We start from the raw sequence: 14749 nt of genomic DNA, 5'->3' as shown, positions 1-14749 counted from the left end.
AAGGAGACCAGAACTGCACGCAGTGCTCCAGATGTGGCCTCACCAGTACAGTTACAGCACCTAAATTCAATCCCTCTAGCAATGAAGGCCAACATTCCATTCACCTTCTTGATAGCCGGCTGCACCTGCAAACCAAGATTTTGTGATTCATGCACAAGCCCTCCCAAGTCCTTCTACAATCGCTTTCCATTTAAGTTCCAGCAGCAACCCCTCTCACCTGACAACCCAGTGTCTCCTCTCAGCTTGCACGTCCAATATCCTCGCCTGTAATTCCACCACCCCACCCTTCCTCCTGCCCAGTGGCACAGCTAGCACTGCTATTCCCTCCACCCCCTCACAGCTCTAGTACCCTGGGATCAATCTTGGCTCCCCATCCCTTCCTCCCCCCTCAGCGAAATCCAAACTTTCTCCCGGTTGCCGGGTGCTCCACCTTCCAGCCACGTCCCAACGACATGAGGGTCAATAGCTCCAGTGCGCAACCACCCCGTTGGTATCTGGGGGTACTTGATGGGACTGTGAGGATAATTAAGTGGAATCAGTGCAGGAGAACATTGGGGCAGGGGGCGAAAACTGAGTACGGGAGCAGTTAAATAAAGGAGAGGGGAATGGTGAAGCAAGATTGGGGGGGGTAGAAGATCTCAAGATGGAACATTCAGTATTCATGCCATTGGGTTTAAAATGGCAAGGAGGCACATGATAGGTTATTATAGCCCGCATGTCCACATTTTTCAGGCCCTGAACCATCCCCTTCCAAGTGAAGCAACATTTTATTCGTGAATGTGCAGGGGCCATCTACTGCACCCGTTGCGGTCTCCTCTACGTCGGAGAGACTGGGCACAGTCTGGGAGATCGCTTCACGGAGCACCTCCGCTCTGTCCGCTGCAAATAGAGTGGGCCTCCTGCAGTTTAATTCCGCTCCCATTCCCACACCGACATGTCCGTCCATGGCCTCGTGCACTGCTGAACCGAGGCTACCCACAAATTAGAGGAACGATGCCTAATTGTCAGTTGGGCACTTTGCCACCAGATGGCATTATCGACCTCCAGCTTCCATTGAACCTCTCCCCCCGAGTCCATCTCTTTCCCTATCCCTCTGCCTCCTTTCCTTTATTTCCCACTCCTTTTCCTCTCCATTCAGAGGACTTCCCCTCCCACTATCAGAGAATGTCGCAGCACAGAAAGCATTCTGCCTCTCAAATCTGTTCCAATCATCATCTTGCTCATCCCACTGACCTACTCCCACTCCACAACCCTCCAGACCTCTCCCATCCTATCCAATTTATTCTTAAAACACGAGCCAGCATTCACCACACCAGACGGCAGCTCATCCCACACTCCCACCACTCTCTAAGGCAGGGGTTCCCAACCTGGGGTACATGTACCCCCAGTGGTACATTTGCACTTTTCATTGGGTCTGAGAGAATAACCACTAGTGTACAATGCATGGTGTGGTAATCTGCAGTCAGACTGCACAATGCCGTGTTTTATTTATCCTTAAATTTTTGGGGTACACAGGAACCTATAAAAATGCCCAAGGGGTACAGAGGAACAAAAAGGTTGGGAACCCTTGCTCTAAGGGATGAATTTCCTCCTAATGTTCCCCATAAACCTCTCCTCTTTCAGCTTCAAACGATGATCTCTCGTATTTATCACCCCCCCATCTAAGTGGAAAAAGCCTACTTATATCCATTCAGTGTATACCTCTCATAATGCTGTCAACCTCTATCATACTTCCCCTCATTCTTCTTCACTCCAAGGAATGGAGTCCTAACCGGTTTAATCTAACTCAACTCCTGAAGACCCAGCAACATCCTTGTAAACCTTCCCTGCACTCTTTCAATCTTATTGATATCTTTTGCGTAGTTCGGCACCCAGAACTGCACACAATACTCCAAATTTGGCCTCACGTAATGTCTTAAAGAACTTCAACATAACCTCCCAACCCCTGTACTCAATACTTTGATTTATAAAGGCAAAGATGCCAAAAGGCTTTCTTTACAGCCCTGTCCACCTGTGACACCACGTTCAGGGAACAATGTATCTGTATTCCCAGATCTCTCTGCTCCACCGCACTCCTCAGTGCCCAACCGTTTATTGTGTATGTCCTACCTTGGCTTGCCCTTCTCAGATACTTTCCTTTTCAGCCCCACGCCTATATCCAGCTATGATCTCCCAGCTGTTAGCCACCCTGCCCCTTCTCCCTCCTCTCCTTTTCTCTCCCCACTTTTTAATTCAGGTGCCTGCCTGCATGTTTTATTCGTGAAGGGCTCAGGCCCGCAAAGCTGGTTACCCCTTTAACTCTCTATGGGCGTCGCGAGACCTGCTGCATTTCTCTGGTAGATTTGTGTATTGCACTGCAATCGCAAGCCCTTCTTACGCAGAAAAGCTGTGCTATTACCGTGTACACGACCCGTTTCTAGAAGCCGCCTTGCTTGTTCACACAGAACCGAATAAAGCCAACGCACTCCACCACTGAGATTACCTACTTAGGTGGATCGAAGACGGGCAAATCTAGGGACCCTCTCCCTCACCAATCCACCTCGTGATTCTTTCACACAGCGCTCGAAAGACGGATAAAACAAGCTCTATGTAAAAAGATCTGCTGACTTTCCTGTTTAACCATTTTCAGCCACCTCTGTAGTTTCACACACCAAGAATCATCACCCTTTCCCCCTGTCTCCTTTCCTCTAGCCCTGCATTCTCAGAAATATCCCCCCCCACAATTCTGCCAATCATTCTCGTTTCCTCTCATACCCTCCTCACCACGACCTGTTGTGCCTGTTGGCCTGTTCTCCTCCCACCCCCCCTGCCCTTTCCTCCTTCCTCCCCCAGCCATTTTAATCAGGCCTCTGCCTGCTCTTTGCTCATACCTTGCCCAAGGACTCTGGCCTGAAACACTGTTAACGTATTCCACCCCCCCCCCCTCCACCCCGAGTCTTGAACAATCACGCAAATTGTGGCCAAGATGACTGCGGTGTCTCCTCTAAGTCGCTCACCTCTTTGCAGAATGTAGATTTTCTCAGACATGAGTAGATTTTTTTCCCTGAGGGCAGGAGAGGTTGGAACAAGAGGGCATAAGGGTAAGGGGGCAAAACTTTAGGAGAAATGTTAGAGGATGCTTCTTCACTCAGAGAGTGGTGGCAGAATGGAATGATCTTCCAGAGGAGATAGTTGCGGCAGGGTCCTTTCTGTCATTTAAGAGAAGGTTGGATGTGTTCATACATATGAGGGGGTTGGAGGGTTATGGGCAAGGGAGTGGGTAGGTGGAACTAGTGGAGTTTCATGAAAATCGGTGCAGACTAGAAGGGCCGATATGGCCTGTTTCCATTCTGTAAATTGTTAATTGTTATATAGTGTGTGGAGAAAGACGCGAGGTTCCCTGTTATGGTTTATCCCCAGCGGCAGCGTGACAGGGGACTCTCCGATCTACGGGGCTGTCCCTGGGGATGCACAGACATCCAGAACTGTTGAAAACCTTCAACTTAGTGAAGGAGGCACTTTGGTCCAGCCGGAACTAGTTGGTCTTTCAGTGTACGGAGACGTCGGTGCAGGAGTGGTGACTGGCACATGCTGCCAAATCGAGGGCACTGTGGGGGAAGGACCACAGTTTAGAGTCCTCCCATTACCAGACATTGAGGGCCGAGACCAAAGGGAAGCAACCGAGAGGGGAGTTAATGGCAAGGTGGAAATAGGAAATGAATGTAACAATGTACATTCAGATGGTTGACGACTTCAGGAGGGCCCGGAGAGCTCAGGCTCCCATGACCATTGAGGTTCTACCATTGAGGTTGTCAAGCTCCTGCACCTGGCAGAGAACCTTACCTGGCCCCTCAACACCAGCTCCATAGCCAAGAAAGCCCAGCAGCGCCTCTACTTCCTGCAAAAGCTGAGGAAAGTTCATCTCCCACCCTTTGTCCTCGCTACAGTCTACCAAGGATGTATGTCATTGTATCGACATCCTACGTCACTGTATCACCGTCTGGTTTGGAAGTTGTACCACCTCGGACCGCAAGACTCTGCAGAGGATAGTGAAGTCCAGGAAAAAAACCACTGGGGAACCTCTTCCTAGCATGGAGGACGTCTACTACACTCAATGTTGACGGAAGGCAATTGTGAAAGACTCCACACATCCCGCATGCAAACTGTTCTCCCTTCTGCCATCTGGTAGGAGGCACTGTAGCACTCAGGCCCTTACATACAAAGCGGGAAACAGCTTTTACCTCCCCCCACCTCCAAGCCATCAGGCTCCTGAACTCCCAGTACAGAGGTGCATAGTGAACCATGGACTTTCAGTGTATTCGTCTTAATATTTTAATGTGTTAACTACTTTCCTAACTTGTATTTATGCTCCGTGGTCCTGGAGAAACACTATCTCGCCTTCATGGAATGAATGATAAAGGGGACCTGACATGACTTTAGTGATGGAAATGCATGGATAGTGTGGGAAGAGACTGTGAACGGTTTTTCTTTTGTGAATAATTTATGGTTGAAAATATATATATCTGCCTCTTTAAGGAAGCTGCGAGACCTGCTGAGTTTTTGTGCATTAAACTACAATCTGCAGACTTTCTTGTTTCACCACGTGCTTCAGCTCTTCCAGCCCGTATGACCTGGCTGAAAGAGTTCTCCAATGGGGCAGGGGGGAGCGGAAGAAGGGCAGGTTGACGGGAGCGGGCAGTGAAATATGACTGGAAGGGACGCCAGTGATGCTTGTGGCCCAAGGCTCTGTAAATGTGTTCCCTTACAGATTTTTGAAAGTCCCCACTGGATCTGCATCCATTCCCAATCACCCCTTAGGTTTAGAAATAACCAACAGAAGGTATCCTGACCCCCCCCCCCCCCCCCCCCCCCACTGCAGTTTGCAAACCATCCCTGTGACCTGCTCCAGCCCAAAGATGTGTGGGGCACAGGGTAATAGTCCCCAGCACAGAGGTAGGTATTCAGTGATTATAGCCCAGGACATGTTGCTATTTAGTGGTGCACCAAGGGAAAATGTACGAACTCCTTACTGATGGGTTGAAAACACACCAAGATGCTGGAGGATCTCGGTCAGTCTCACAGCGTCCATAGATCTATGACCGACCTTTTGGACCTGAACCCTTCTTCAAAGGCTATGCAAAATGCAGACAGGCGTCTGAGTAAAGACTGGGGAGAGAAAAACGGGGGGGGGGGGGGTTAAGAATGGGAGGGGAGACCAGCAAATGAAAGGAGATGATGAGGGAAGGTAAGATTGATTCTGTGAGAGGGAGAGCGGCCGCCGAAACCCACCTTCGAGATTGCATTCCGTCTGGGTGAAGAGGTTCAGCCTGTTCTTCCTTCTCCCACCTGCTGAGATCCCCCAGCAGTTTGTAAACCACATGCAGAAATGCTTGAGTGGGGCGGGTGGGGGGAAGTGAGCAGGTCTTGCAGCGAATCTGTACCGCGATCACAGTGTCTGCAGACTTTGCTGCTCCTTCCCTCCAGGATTCTCGACCTTTTTCTTTCCACTCGCATCCCACTTTAAGTCATCCCTACGCCGTCGGGGCTCTGTGATTAATTAGTAAGGGACGTGAGGTGGGAAGGGAAGGTTGAGACCCCCTGCTCTAGACCCAATTGTTACTGAAATATTTTGCTTGAGAAAAATTGACATTGGCCCCATTTCCTTTGGAGTTCGGAAACCGTGCACATAACGAGTCAATGAGGGACGATTAAAACAGGGGTTTTAAACCTTCCCTTCCCACCTTAAGCCATCCCTTACTAATCACAGAGCACAGTGGGATATGAGTGGAAAGGAAAAGGATGAGAAACCACTGCTGTAAAACACACAATGTGTTTTAAAACCACAATCACAGCGTCTAGAGACTTTGCTGTTTTACTGATATTCAGATTCCAGCGTCTCTAGAAAAAAAATTACAGATGTTTCGAAGTTAGCCCAAGTCCCGGGCAAGTTGCTTTTTCATAAATAGTTTTAAAAGATTCTTCTGTTCCAATTCCCACATTTTAGTTTCCACTGCTTTTGAATGGGTCTGAGAGTCCTGAACCCCAAGCCCATCCAAGCACAAGCCCCCCTACCCCTTCCAGTTACTGACTTACTTGTCACTGCCAGGTTTCCGAGGGCGACCTTCCAGGTAGTTTGGGAGCGGACCCCGTCGTGTTGCCACTGGCCAGGGAGGGTGGCTGGACTCAGGGATTGTCCTCTCGACTCGCGGAAGTGGGTGGGGATGGAAGCTCAGTCCAGCCCAGTGGTTGGAGGTGGAGGGAAAGTTGTCGCCTCTCCAGGCACTGATGTGTCCAGGGCAACTTTCCAAAGTTTCTTCGTGGTGGGGGGGGGGGGGGTGGGGGGGGGGAAGGAAAGACAGCAGGTCACATTAAACCCAACGCAGTATAAATGTTTGGACAAGGGGTCGGCGGGCGGGAAGGAGACCAGATTCCCCGCGGGAACAGACGGGAGGCGGAGGGGCTGCGGCTGCGGAGCTGGACTGCGATGTGGATCGGAATCAGGACCGGGTCAGGGCTGGGATGTGGGTCGGGACTGCGATGTGGATCAGGACTAAGGTGTGGATCAAGACCGGGTCAGAAATGAGATGTGGATCAGGATCGGGTCAGGACTGCTATGTGGATCGAGACCGGATCAGGACAGGGATGTGGGATCGGGACTGCAATGTGGATCGGGTCTGCGATGTGGATCAGGACTGGGTCAGGACTGCGATGTGGATCAGGATCAGGTCAGGAATGGGATGTGGATCAGAACTGGGTTAGGACAGGGATGTGGATTGGGACTAGAATGTGTATCAGGACTCGATCAAGACTGGGATGTGGATCGGGACTAGGATGTAGATCAGGACTGGGATGTAGATCAGGACTGGGGTGTGGATCAAGACTGAGATGTAGATCAGGACTGCATTGGGACTTGGATGTGGATCAGGACTGCAATGTGGATCAGGACTGGATCAGGACTGGGATGTAGATCAGGACCGGGATGTAGATCAGGACTGGGATGTGGATTGAGACAGGGATGTGGATCAGGACTGGATCAGAACTGGGATGTGAATCGGGAGTGGGATGTGGATCGGGACTAGGATGTGGATCAGGACGCGATCAGGACTAGGATGTGGATCAGGACATGATCAGGACTGGGATGTGGATTGGGACTGGGATGTGGATCAGGACTGGGATGTAAATCAGGACTGGATTGGGACTTGGATGTGGATCAGGACTGCAATGTGGATCAGGACTGGGATGTGGATCAGGACTGGAATCAAAGTTCAGATTCTTTGTTGGAGAACATACATGACATCACATGCAGCCCTGAGATTCATTTACCTGTGGGCCCAGCAGAATTACCACTTATTGGAAGTCCCAAAAAAATGGACTCAATGTACAAATGTAAACAAATATTGAAATGTAAACAAACTGACTGTGTGATACAGAAAAAAAAATCAAGAAACTGCAATCCTAAGAGTCCCTAAATGAGTCCCTGATTGAGTTTGTCATTGAGGAGACTGATGGTGGAGGGAGAGCAACTTTTCCTGAATCTGGTGGTGTGAGTCTTGTGGCACCGATACCTCTTTCCTGATGGCAGCAGCGAGAACAGAGCGGGTGCTGGGTGGTGTGGATCCTTGATGATCGCTGCTGTTCTCCGATGGCAGCGTTCTCTGTAGATGTAGTTAATAGTGGGGGGAATTTGGCCTGTAATGTCCTGGGCCATGTCCACTACATGGATTTACACTCAAGGGTATTGATGTCCCCATACCAGTCTGTGATGCAGCCAGTCAGCACACTTTCCACCACACTTCTGTAGACATTCGTCAGGGTTTCCGATGTCGTACCGAACCTCTGTAAACTCCTGAGGAAGTAGAGGTAATGACGTACTATCTTCACGTTACCATTAGTGTGTTGGGTCCAGGAAAGATCCTCCAAGATAGTAACTCCCAAGAACTTAGATTTGCTCCCCCTCTCCACCTCTGATCCCCCAATGATCACTGGATCGAACACCTCGGAGTTTTCCCTTCCTGAATTCAACAATCAGCTCCTTGGTTTTGGTGACCTTGAGTGGGAGGTTGTTGTTGGTGCCCCATTCAGCCAGGTTTCCAATCTCGTTCTGTCTTCACCCAGTGCAGAGGAGGGAGGACCGAGTTTACACTGTTTGAAGTTTTATTGATATATAATATTGTGACACACTGCTGCAGCAGGAAGCAGACACAAACTTGAGAAAGACTGTACAACAGGCTTTATACAGTTAAAAGTCTCTGCTGCAGTGACAGCTGTACTGGTGGCTCCCGGAGTGACTGGCTTGGGAGGGGCGGGCTCAGGATTATATCCCGGGTGTTGATTGACAGCCGGCTGGATGGAGCTTGGTCTATTCAGGTCAGCTGATTGACAGCCGGCCAGGTGTGGTCTGTCCTCTGGTGATCTTCCTGCAGGTACAGAGATCGCCCCCTGCAGTCAGCTAGTGGTGTATCACCACAATTATGCATGTGTGAGAACCACTAAGGTTGACAGGAAGGGTGAACTGCATTAAAATGAACGTATTCCCAAGAGTACAATACTTGTTTCAAATGTTGCCAATCCCCTTAACAGAGAAATTCTTTGTAGAACTAAGGAGAATAATAAGGAAGTTCTTATGGAAGGGGAAAAAAATCGAGGGTAGCACTAGATAAATTAAAAGAGAGGTATAATCAAGGTGGATTGCAGTTACCAAACTTCAAAAACTATTACAGAGCTGTGCAACTAAGGTAGTTATCAGATTTTTACTGGATTGGACTAGGATAGAACGAGATAAAATAGGAGAAAAGGTACCGGAGCATATACTTTATAAATGGGATGAAAAACTGGTGCAATATAACAACTCACCAGTACTGCATCATTTACTTAATATATGGAAGAAGATCCACTTAGAAAGGAAAAAAAAATGAATGATCAAATATCAAAAATGCTATTGACACAAAATCCACTAATCCCTTTTACAATAGACAACTTATTTTTTAAGGAATCAAGAGAATAGAAAATTGTTTTTTGGGAAATAATTTATTAACATTTGAACAGTTGAAGGACAAATACGGAATAACTCACGGTACAATGTTTGAAAGCTTACTTAAAGGACAAATTGGGAAGCAGACTGAGACTACCAGAAGGAAGCAGCTTTGAAGATGTGATTACAGTCATAATAATAATTAAAAGATTTATATCAAACATGTAAATTAAACTGCAATGCAGGGATAATGATGAAATAAGGTACAAAGCTGGGAAAAAGATTTAAACGTAAAGATAAAGAACGAAACATGGGAAGAGCTATGTACAGGAACTATGGGGAATACAATAAACACAAGGCTATGTATGATACAATATAATTGGTTACACAGGCTATATATCCACCCCTCAGAAATTAAAAGAGTGGGACCCAACAATGTCAGGTAGATGCTTTTGCTGTAAACAAGAAATTGAAACAACAATACACGGAATTTGGGCTTGCACAAAAGTGAATAGTTTCTGGGAAGAGCTAAGTCAGGATATTAAGCAAAATCACAAAGAACAACATACCAAAAAATCCAGAAATTTTTCTTTTAAATAATATAAGAGGTAAAGAATTAGGTCTCAGATTGGATAGAGCCCAAAAAAGATTCATTATGATAGCCCTAGCAGTAGCAAAAAAATGTATAATGTCAACCTGGAAAATGGATGAGAGCCTGAAAATACAACAATGGTGCATGGAAATGAATAAATGTATTCCATTGGAAAAAATTACACATAATTTAAAAGACAAAAATACATTGTTCTAGCAAATTTGGGAACCATATATGAAATATGACAGAAAACTCCGGCCTCGGACCTCCATCTCCTAAAGTGACAAGAAGATAATCATGATCAGATTTAATGTGTAAAAGGAGACGACACGACTTTCTTTTTTGTGTGAAGATGTTGTTTTCTTGTATTTTATATGTTTGATATTTATTGGTTTTGGAGGGGGTGGGAAGGGGGGAGAAAAGAGGGAAAATGTCACTGTGTATATTTAATGAGAAACATTTGTTGATATGGTTCTAGTGCAATAAATAAAAAGTTACAAAAAAAACATTCACCAGTATCAGGCAATTCTTAAACTGTGCACAGAATTTAAGATTTATAAAGTTCACCAGCCTTTGGTGGTTGAAAGGTAAATGGTTACCACTCAGGAAGGTTCTTGTCGGTTTTCAGACAGTGATTTGTTGCTCGTTGGACACCCACAACTGATTCCTTCTGATCAGCCACGTTAGTGTCTTGCTGAAGAAACTTGCCTCATCAGGGTTTCCCAGATGATAACCTCTTTCCTTCAGGTCACCACAGAGTTCCTTTTCAGTTTCCCTTATTTCAAGTGAAACATTAGACAGCCAGCCCTCTCCTCTTGTATGCACCACAAGGGCTTTGATCAGGCTGAACTCACAACCCAGCTTCCAAATGGGGGTTTTCCACAAGCTTGCCACATTCCAGTCCCAGGTGCTGCTGCTGAAGTGTAGAACTCAATTCTCTCTCGGGGAAAACCACATGACCCTCTTAGAACAGCCAACTGCGCTCAGACAGACTGCGGCTCTGGACCAGATCTTCCGAGTTCATTCATCTGCTGCTTTCCAAAACAATAATCCACATCAGGTCAACTAACAGCTACTTATGACGTCCTTATAGGCACTTTTCAACGTTTTTGCAAGGGCATTAGGAACCTGGACTGTCTGGCTTGAGCAGAGCTCTGGTATTTTAAATGAAATCTGTTTTGAAGTGTTTGTAAAAAGCCTGCCACAATTTATCTCCTTTAAAACAATATAAAATATAACATAATCTGTCACACTGCCTTCTCCCCATACGTCCTGATCCCCTTAGCTATAAGGGCCAAATCTAAATCTCTCTTAAATAGAACTTAGTGTCCCTTCGGCCAGTCCTCTCGCTCCTAGCTCCCACGCTGCCTCACACCCCTGATCTTCCCCCCATCCCCTCTCGCTCCCTCTGCCCGACCTGCTGCTCAGTGCTGCCCTCTGCTGCTGCCTCTGGGTCATTCCCGGCCGCACATGCGCACTCCTCACCCATTCGCAGGGACGGGTGGGGGGGGGGGGGTGACTCGGCATAGCACATGCGCAGTATCACTACCCCGAGTCGGTCGCGGTCTCTCCATGTTCATGCGCAGTACGGCGCCCCGCCCCCTCTACGGCGCATGCGCAGTGTTTATCCGGCCCACGGTCGTCGGGAGAAGGGAGGCTGTTCGCCGGCTGATCTCCCACCGGTTGCCCCCCTCCCCCCCACCCAGGTCCAGGATGATCATCCCGGTGAGGTGTTTTACTTGCGGCAAGGTGGTCGGCAACAAGTGGGAGGCCTACCTGGGCCTGCTGCAGGCCGAGTACACTGAGGGGTGAGTACGGCAGGCCCGAGGCCCGGCTGCGGCCCACCTTCCCCGGGCAGAGCAGCGGGGCTAGAGGGGCCCGCTGTCTATCTCGTCCCGAGGGGTGGGGACAAAGCAAAATCCCACGGCACAGGGTCCCTTGGGTGGGGGGGAGGTGCAGGGCCCCGTGGGGGGGGGGTGCAGGGCCCCGTGGGTGGGTGGGGGGGGTGCAGGGTCCCTTGGGTGGGGGGAGTGCAGGGTCCCTTGGGTGGGGGGAGTGCAGGGTCCCTTGGGTGGGGGGGAGGTGCAGGGCCCCGTGGGGGAGGTGCAGGGCCCCGTGGGTGGGTGGGGGGGTGCAGGGTCCCGTGGGTGGGTGGGGGGGGTGCAGGGTCCCTTGGGTGGGGGGGGTGCAGGGTCCCTTGGGTGGGGGGGGTGCAGGGTCCCTTGGGCGGGGGGAGTGCAGGGTCCCTTGGGCGGGGGGAGAGCAGGGTCCCTTGGGGGGGGAGTGCAGGGTCCCTTGGGTGGGGGGAGTGCAGGGCCCCTTGGGTGGGGGGAGTGCAGGGCCCCATGGGTGGGGGAGAGCAGGGTCCCTTGGGTGGGGGGAGTGCAGGGTCCCTTGGGTGGGGGGAGTGCAGGGCCCCATGGTGGGGGAGCAGGTGAACCCTGAGAAATCCAGGAAGGACTGCCCATCAAGGTGGGAGCTTGCTTGTCCTGACCATTTGGCAGATCATCTCAATGTGGATGCTTCTGGAGTTCAGTTGGGAGAAAGCTCCAATGAGACATGAACTGTTTGAGTGATTGGAGCCAGTACTTGGGATACTGACCATTTTTTTCATCTTTGCTGCCAATTTTTAACCCCGGTCTCACATTTTATGTGATTTTGGCTTCAGTGTAATCTTGGGCAGATGAAATTTCTTGAGCTATCATCGCTTAGTCTTTAAATAGTGAAGAGAAATGAACTCTCACTGCTCTGTAAAAAAAAAAAAAAGGTGGAGCAGGTTTGAGGGTTTATGTGGCTGCATCCCTCTAGATTCTCCTTTAAAAAGGCAAATATCTATGGATTCTCACAAATATCTGGATCGCTTTAACCGATTCAAGACTTTATGCCACTGCTTGTTTCTGTCAAATTAATATTGACATTGCCACATTCCACACCAGTGCCTATGGTGCAATTTCTCAGCTGAGTTTCCTGAAAGCTGTTGATTTCTGCTCTGGACTTCATTTCTTTCCCCTGCCCCCCAACCTTCCTGCAATAATTCTCATTCCAGTTGTTGATTTCACAGTTCATGTATGCAGTGAACCTGGACATCAGAGTATTCTCATTTATTTGCCGATGACCTTCTCTTAAGGCGACTGAACCAAAACAAACTCGTGCTTGCCCAGACCTTGCAATATCTTGGCTAAGCTGTGTCTGGAGTGTGTGGACACTGCTCATGAAGAGGTTATCTATTACCTTCCATGGCACAGAGCATTGAAGTCCAATATGAGCGAGGGGAATAATACATTAGTCCAAACATCTGCATGTCAGGAATCCAGAGCACCTGAGAACCTGGACTTTTTGAAAACTCCCATACTTTTGATTGTGCAGTAACAATTTTATTTTTCTTTACAACTGCTTGTTTTGAGAGAGGAGCACAGGGTCCCGTTTGGTGGGTGGAGGGAGGAGAGGAGACAGGGTCCTGTGGGTGGGAATGAAAAAACTATCAAAATGTACCTGTTCATCTTTATTCCTCAAATTTGATTTTTTTTAAAAATACTGCCAGAGAATCTGGAAAATCCGGTCCAACCCAGTCCCCTGAGCAGTCCAGATTTTTGGACTTCTGTTGTAGCTTCTCCTACAATAATGCATTTTGTCTATATCTTCCAGATTTAACACCGAGTTGTTTGGTTTCAGCTGGTAATTTACAGCATTTCTCACATTTGCAGATTTCCATCTACAGTATTTTGCTTTTCCAGGCCTTTTATTTTAGACTGCCCCATGGGTTTCAGTTACGTTCTTCCTACGTTATCCATTCTCCACCCGAGTATGACGTATTGCTTTTAATCTGTTCCTTATTGAGATTGAATCATTCTGTTACTCATGTGTTTCCTAGTGATGCACTGGATGCATTGGGACTGAAGCGATACTGCTGTCGACGGATGCTCCTCTCGCACGTTGACCTGATTGAGAAACTCCTGAACTATGCGCCTCTGGAGAAGTGATGTGCCCTGGTCTTGCAGACCAGAATGGAAAATGGTTCTGGGTTGACAGAACTCTATGTGCAGATTGAAAGAACACAACTTGTATTTAATTCATGCTTTTGGTGTGGAAGATTATATTTCATTTGTCTTAAATAAAAGTGAGATTTTTATCAACATTTTGAAATTGTAAATGTATCAAAAAAAGCACTTAATATAAGAGGATGCCTTTTGGAGTTCACTTGAGTTGGAAGTTTGGAAAATGATCATTTTGACACTCATTTGGTGCAGTGAACAAATCCAATGTTTGCTGTTCCAGGTCACCTTCCCTGGACTAATTGAATTCTCATTCCAGTTGTCAATTGCACCAATTAAATGGAGTGAAGCTGGACATCTGAGCATTCTCATTTATTTGCAGATTACCTGCCCTTGGGTGACTGAACCAAGTCAAACCAATAAAAAAACACAATGCTGGAGAAACTCAGTATTTATGTAGCAAAGATAAAGATACATAACTAATGTTTCGGGCTTGAGCCCTTCAGCAAGATACAAACAAAATGTTGGCAGACACCCGAATTATAGCAAAGATAAATAAAGGCTCAAGCCCAAAACGTTAGTTATCTTTGCTCTATAAAGAACAGTTTGAACAGATGAGTTTGTCTAGTTTTGGGTTTTTACTTCAACCATTAGTATCTGCAAACTGTTGTTTTACCTCGAATCAAACTAGTGTTTGCACAGCACTGGTGTACTTTAAATGGGCAACGTCTTCACGGCATGGATCTTGCTAACGAAGAGGTTAAGCTATCATCTTGCATTACTCAAAGAGGATGAACTAAGAAACAGCTGTAGTCCAGGGCATCCCAAACCTTTCAGCTCGTGGAACCCTTTTGGGGAGCAATTGGACATTGCAGAACCTCGTAGTTATGAACTGGAAGCAGAATGGCGTCAACTTCCTGTTCGAGTGTGGTTGAGTCCAATTTAAAATAACTTATTTTTCTTAAACAGTAAGCAATCTGAGGCAGTGCTGGCAAAATCCCATGTCTTCAGAATTTGATTATTTTTGCAATATTATCCATATTGCAAATACAAATATCACCGACTTCCCAGGGCTAAAGTGCCACCATCACCGACCTTCCAGAAGTGGGTTTTCCAACCCACCCACAGCTGGATCTCCCAACACCTCTGATGAGTGTATCCGCCCTGGCTGCCCGCAGGTGGAGTGGAGTGCTTGATGCCTCCGAAATGGGTTTG

At 47.8% G+C, this 14749-nt stretch overlaps 2 protein-coding genes across 3 annotated transcripts in view; one reads left to right on the top strand and one right to left on the bottom strand.

The window, feature by feature from the left end:
• The window catches only part of tspan4b (tetraspanin 4b), a 53591-nt gene extending 47005 nt beyond the window's left edge, over positions 1-6586 (bottom strand). The window contains exon 1 of one of the 2 annotated variants that reach the window (XM_069909513.1): positions 6073-6586. The gene's annotated coding sequence lies outside the window, so the exon portion shown is untranslated. The remainder of the gene's footprint in view (positions 1-6072) is intronic. The other variant, XM_069909514.1, reaches the window with a different exon arrangement.
• Positions 6587-11158: 4572 nt separating this feature from the next.
• On the top strand, positions 11159-13675 carry LOC138748881 (DNA-directed RNA polymerases I, II, and III subunit RPABC5). Its single transcript, XM_069909750.1, has 2 exons — positions 11159-11350; positions 13414-13675. Exons 1-2 carry the CDS (start codon positions 11256-11258, stop codon positions 13520-13522), a joined length of 204 nt encoding a protein of 67 aa, XP_069765851.1. The 5' UTR covers positions 11159-11255; the 3' UTR covers positions 13523-13675.
• Positions 13676-14749: the final 1074 nt, after the last annotated feature.

The sequence above is a fragment of the Narcine bancroftii genome, chromosome 13 (genome assembly GCF_036971445.1).
Source record: "Narcine bancroftii isolate sNarBan1 chromosome 13, sNarBan1.hap1, whole genome shotgun sequence".
In the NCBI taxonomy this organism is placed as follows: domain Eukaryota; kingdom Metazoa; phylum Chordata; class Chondrichthyes; order Torpediniformes; family Narcinidae; genus Narcine; species Narcine bancroftii.
Note: the sequence above shows the minus strand (reverse complement) of the source record. Positions and strands in the feature narration are given on the sequence as shown.

Excerpts from the sequence above, each read along its gene's own strand:
- LOC138748881 (XM_069909750.1), top strand. The coding sequence starts at position 11,256 with ATGATCATCCCGGTGAGGTGTTTTACTTGCGGCAAGGTGGTCGGCAAC. Across the intron at positions 11,351-13,413 it reads CAGGCCGAGTACACTGAGGG|TGATGCACTGGATGCATTGG; the intron begins GTGAGTACGGCA and ends TGTGTTTCCTAG.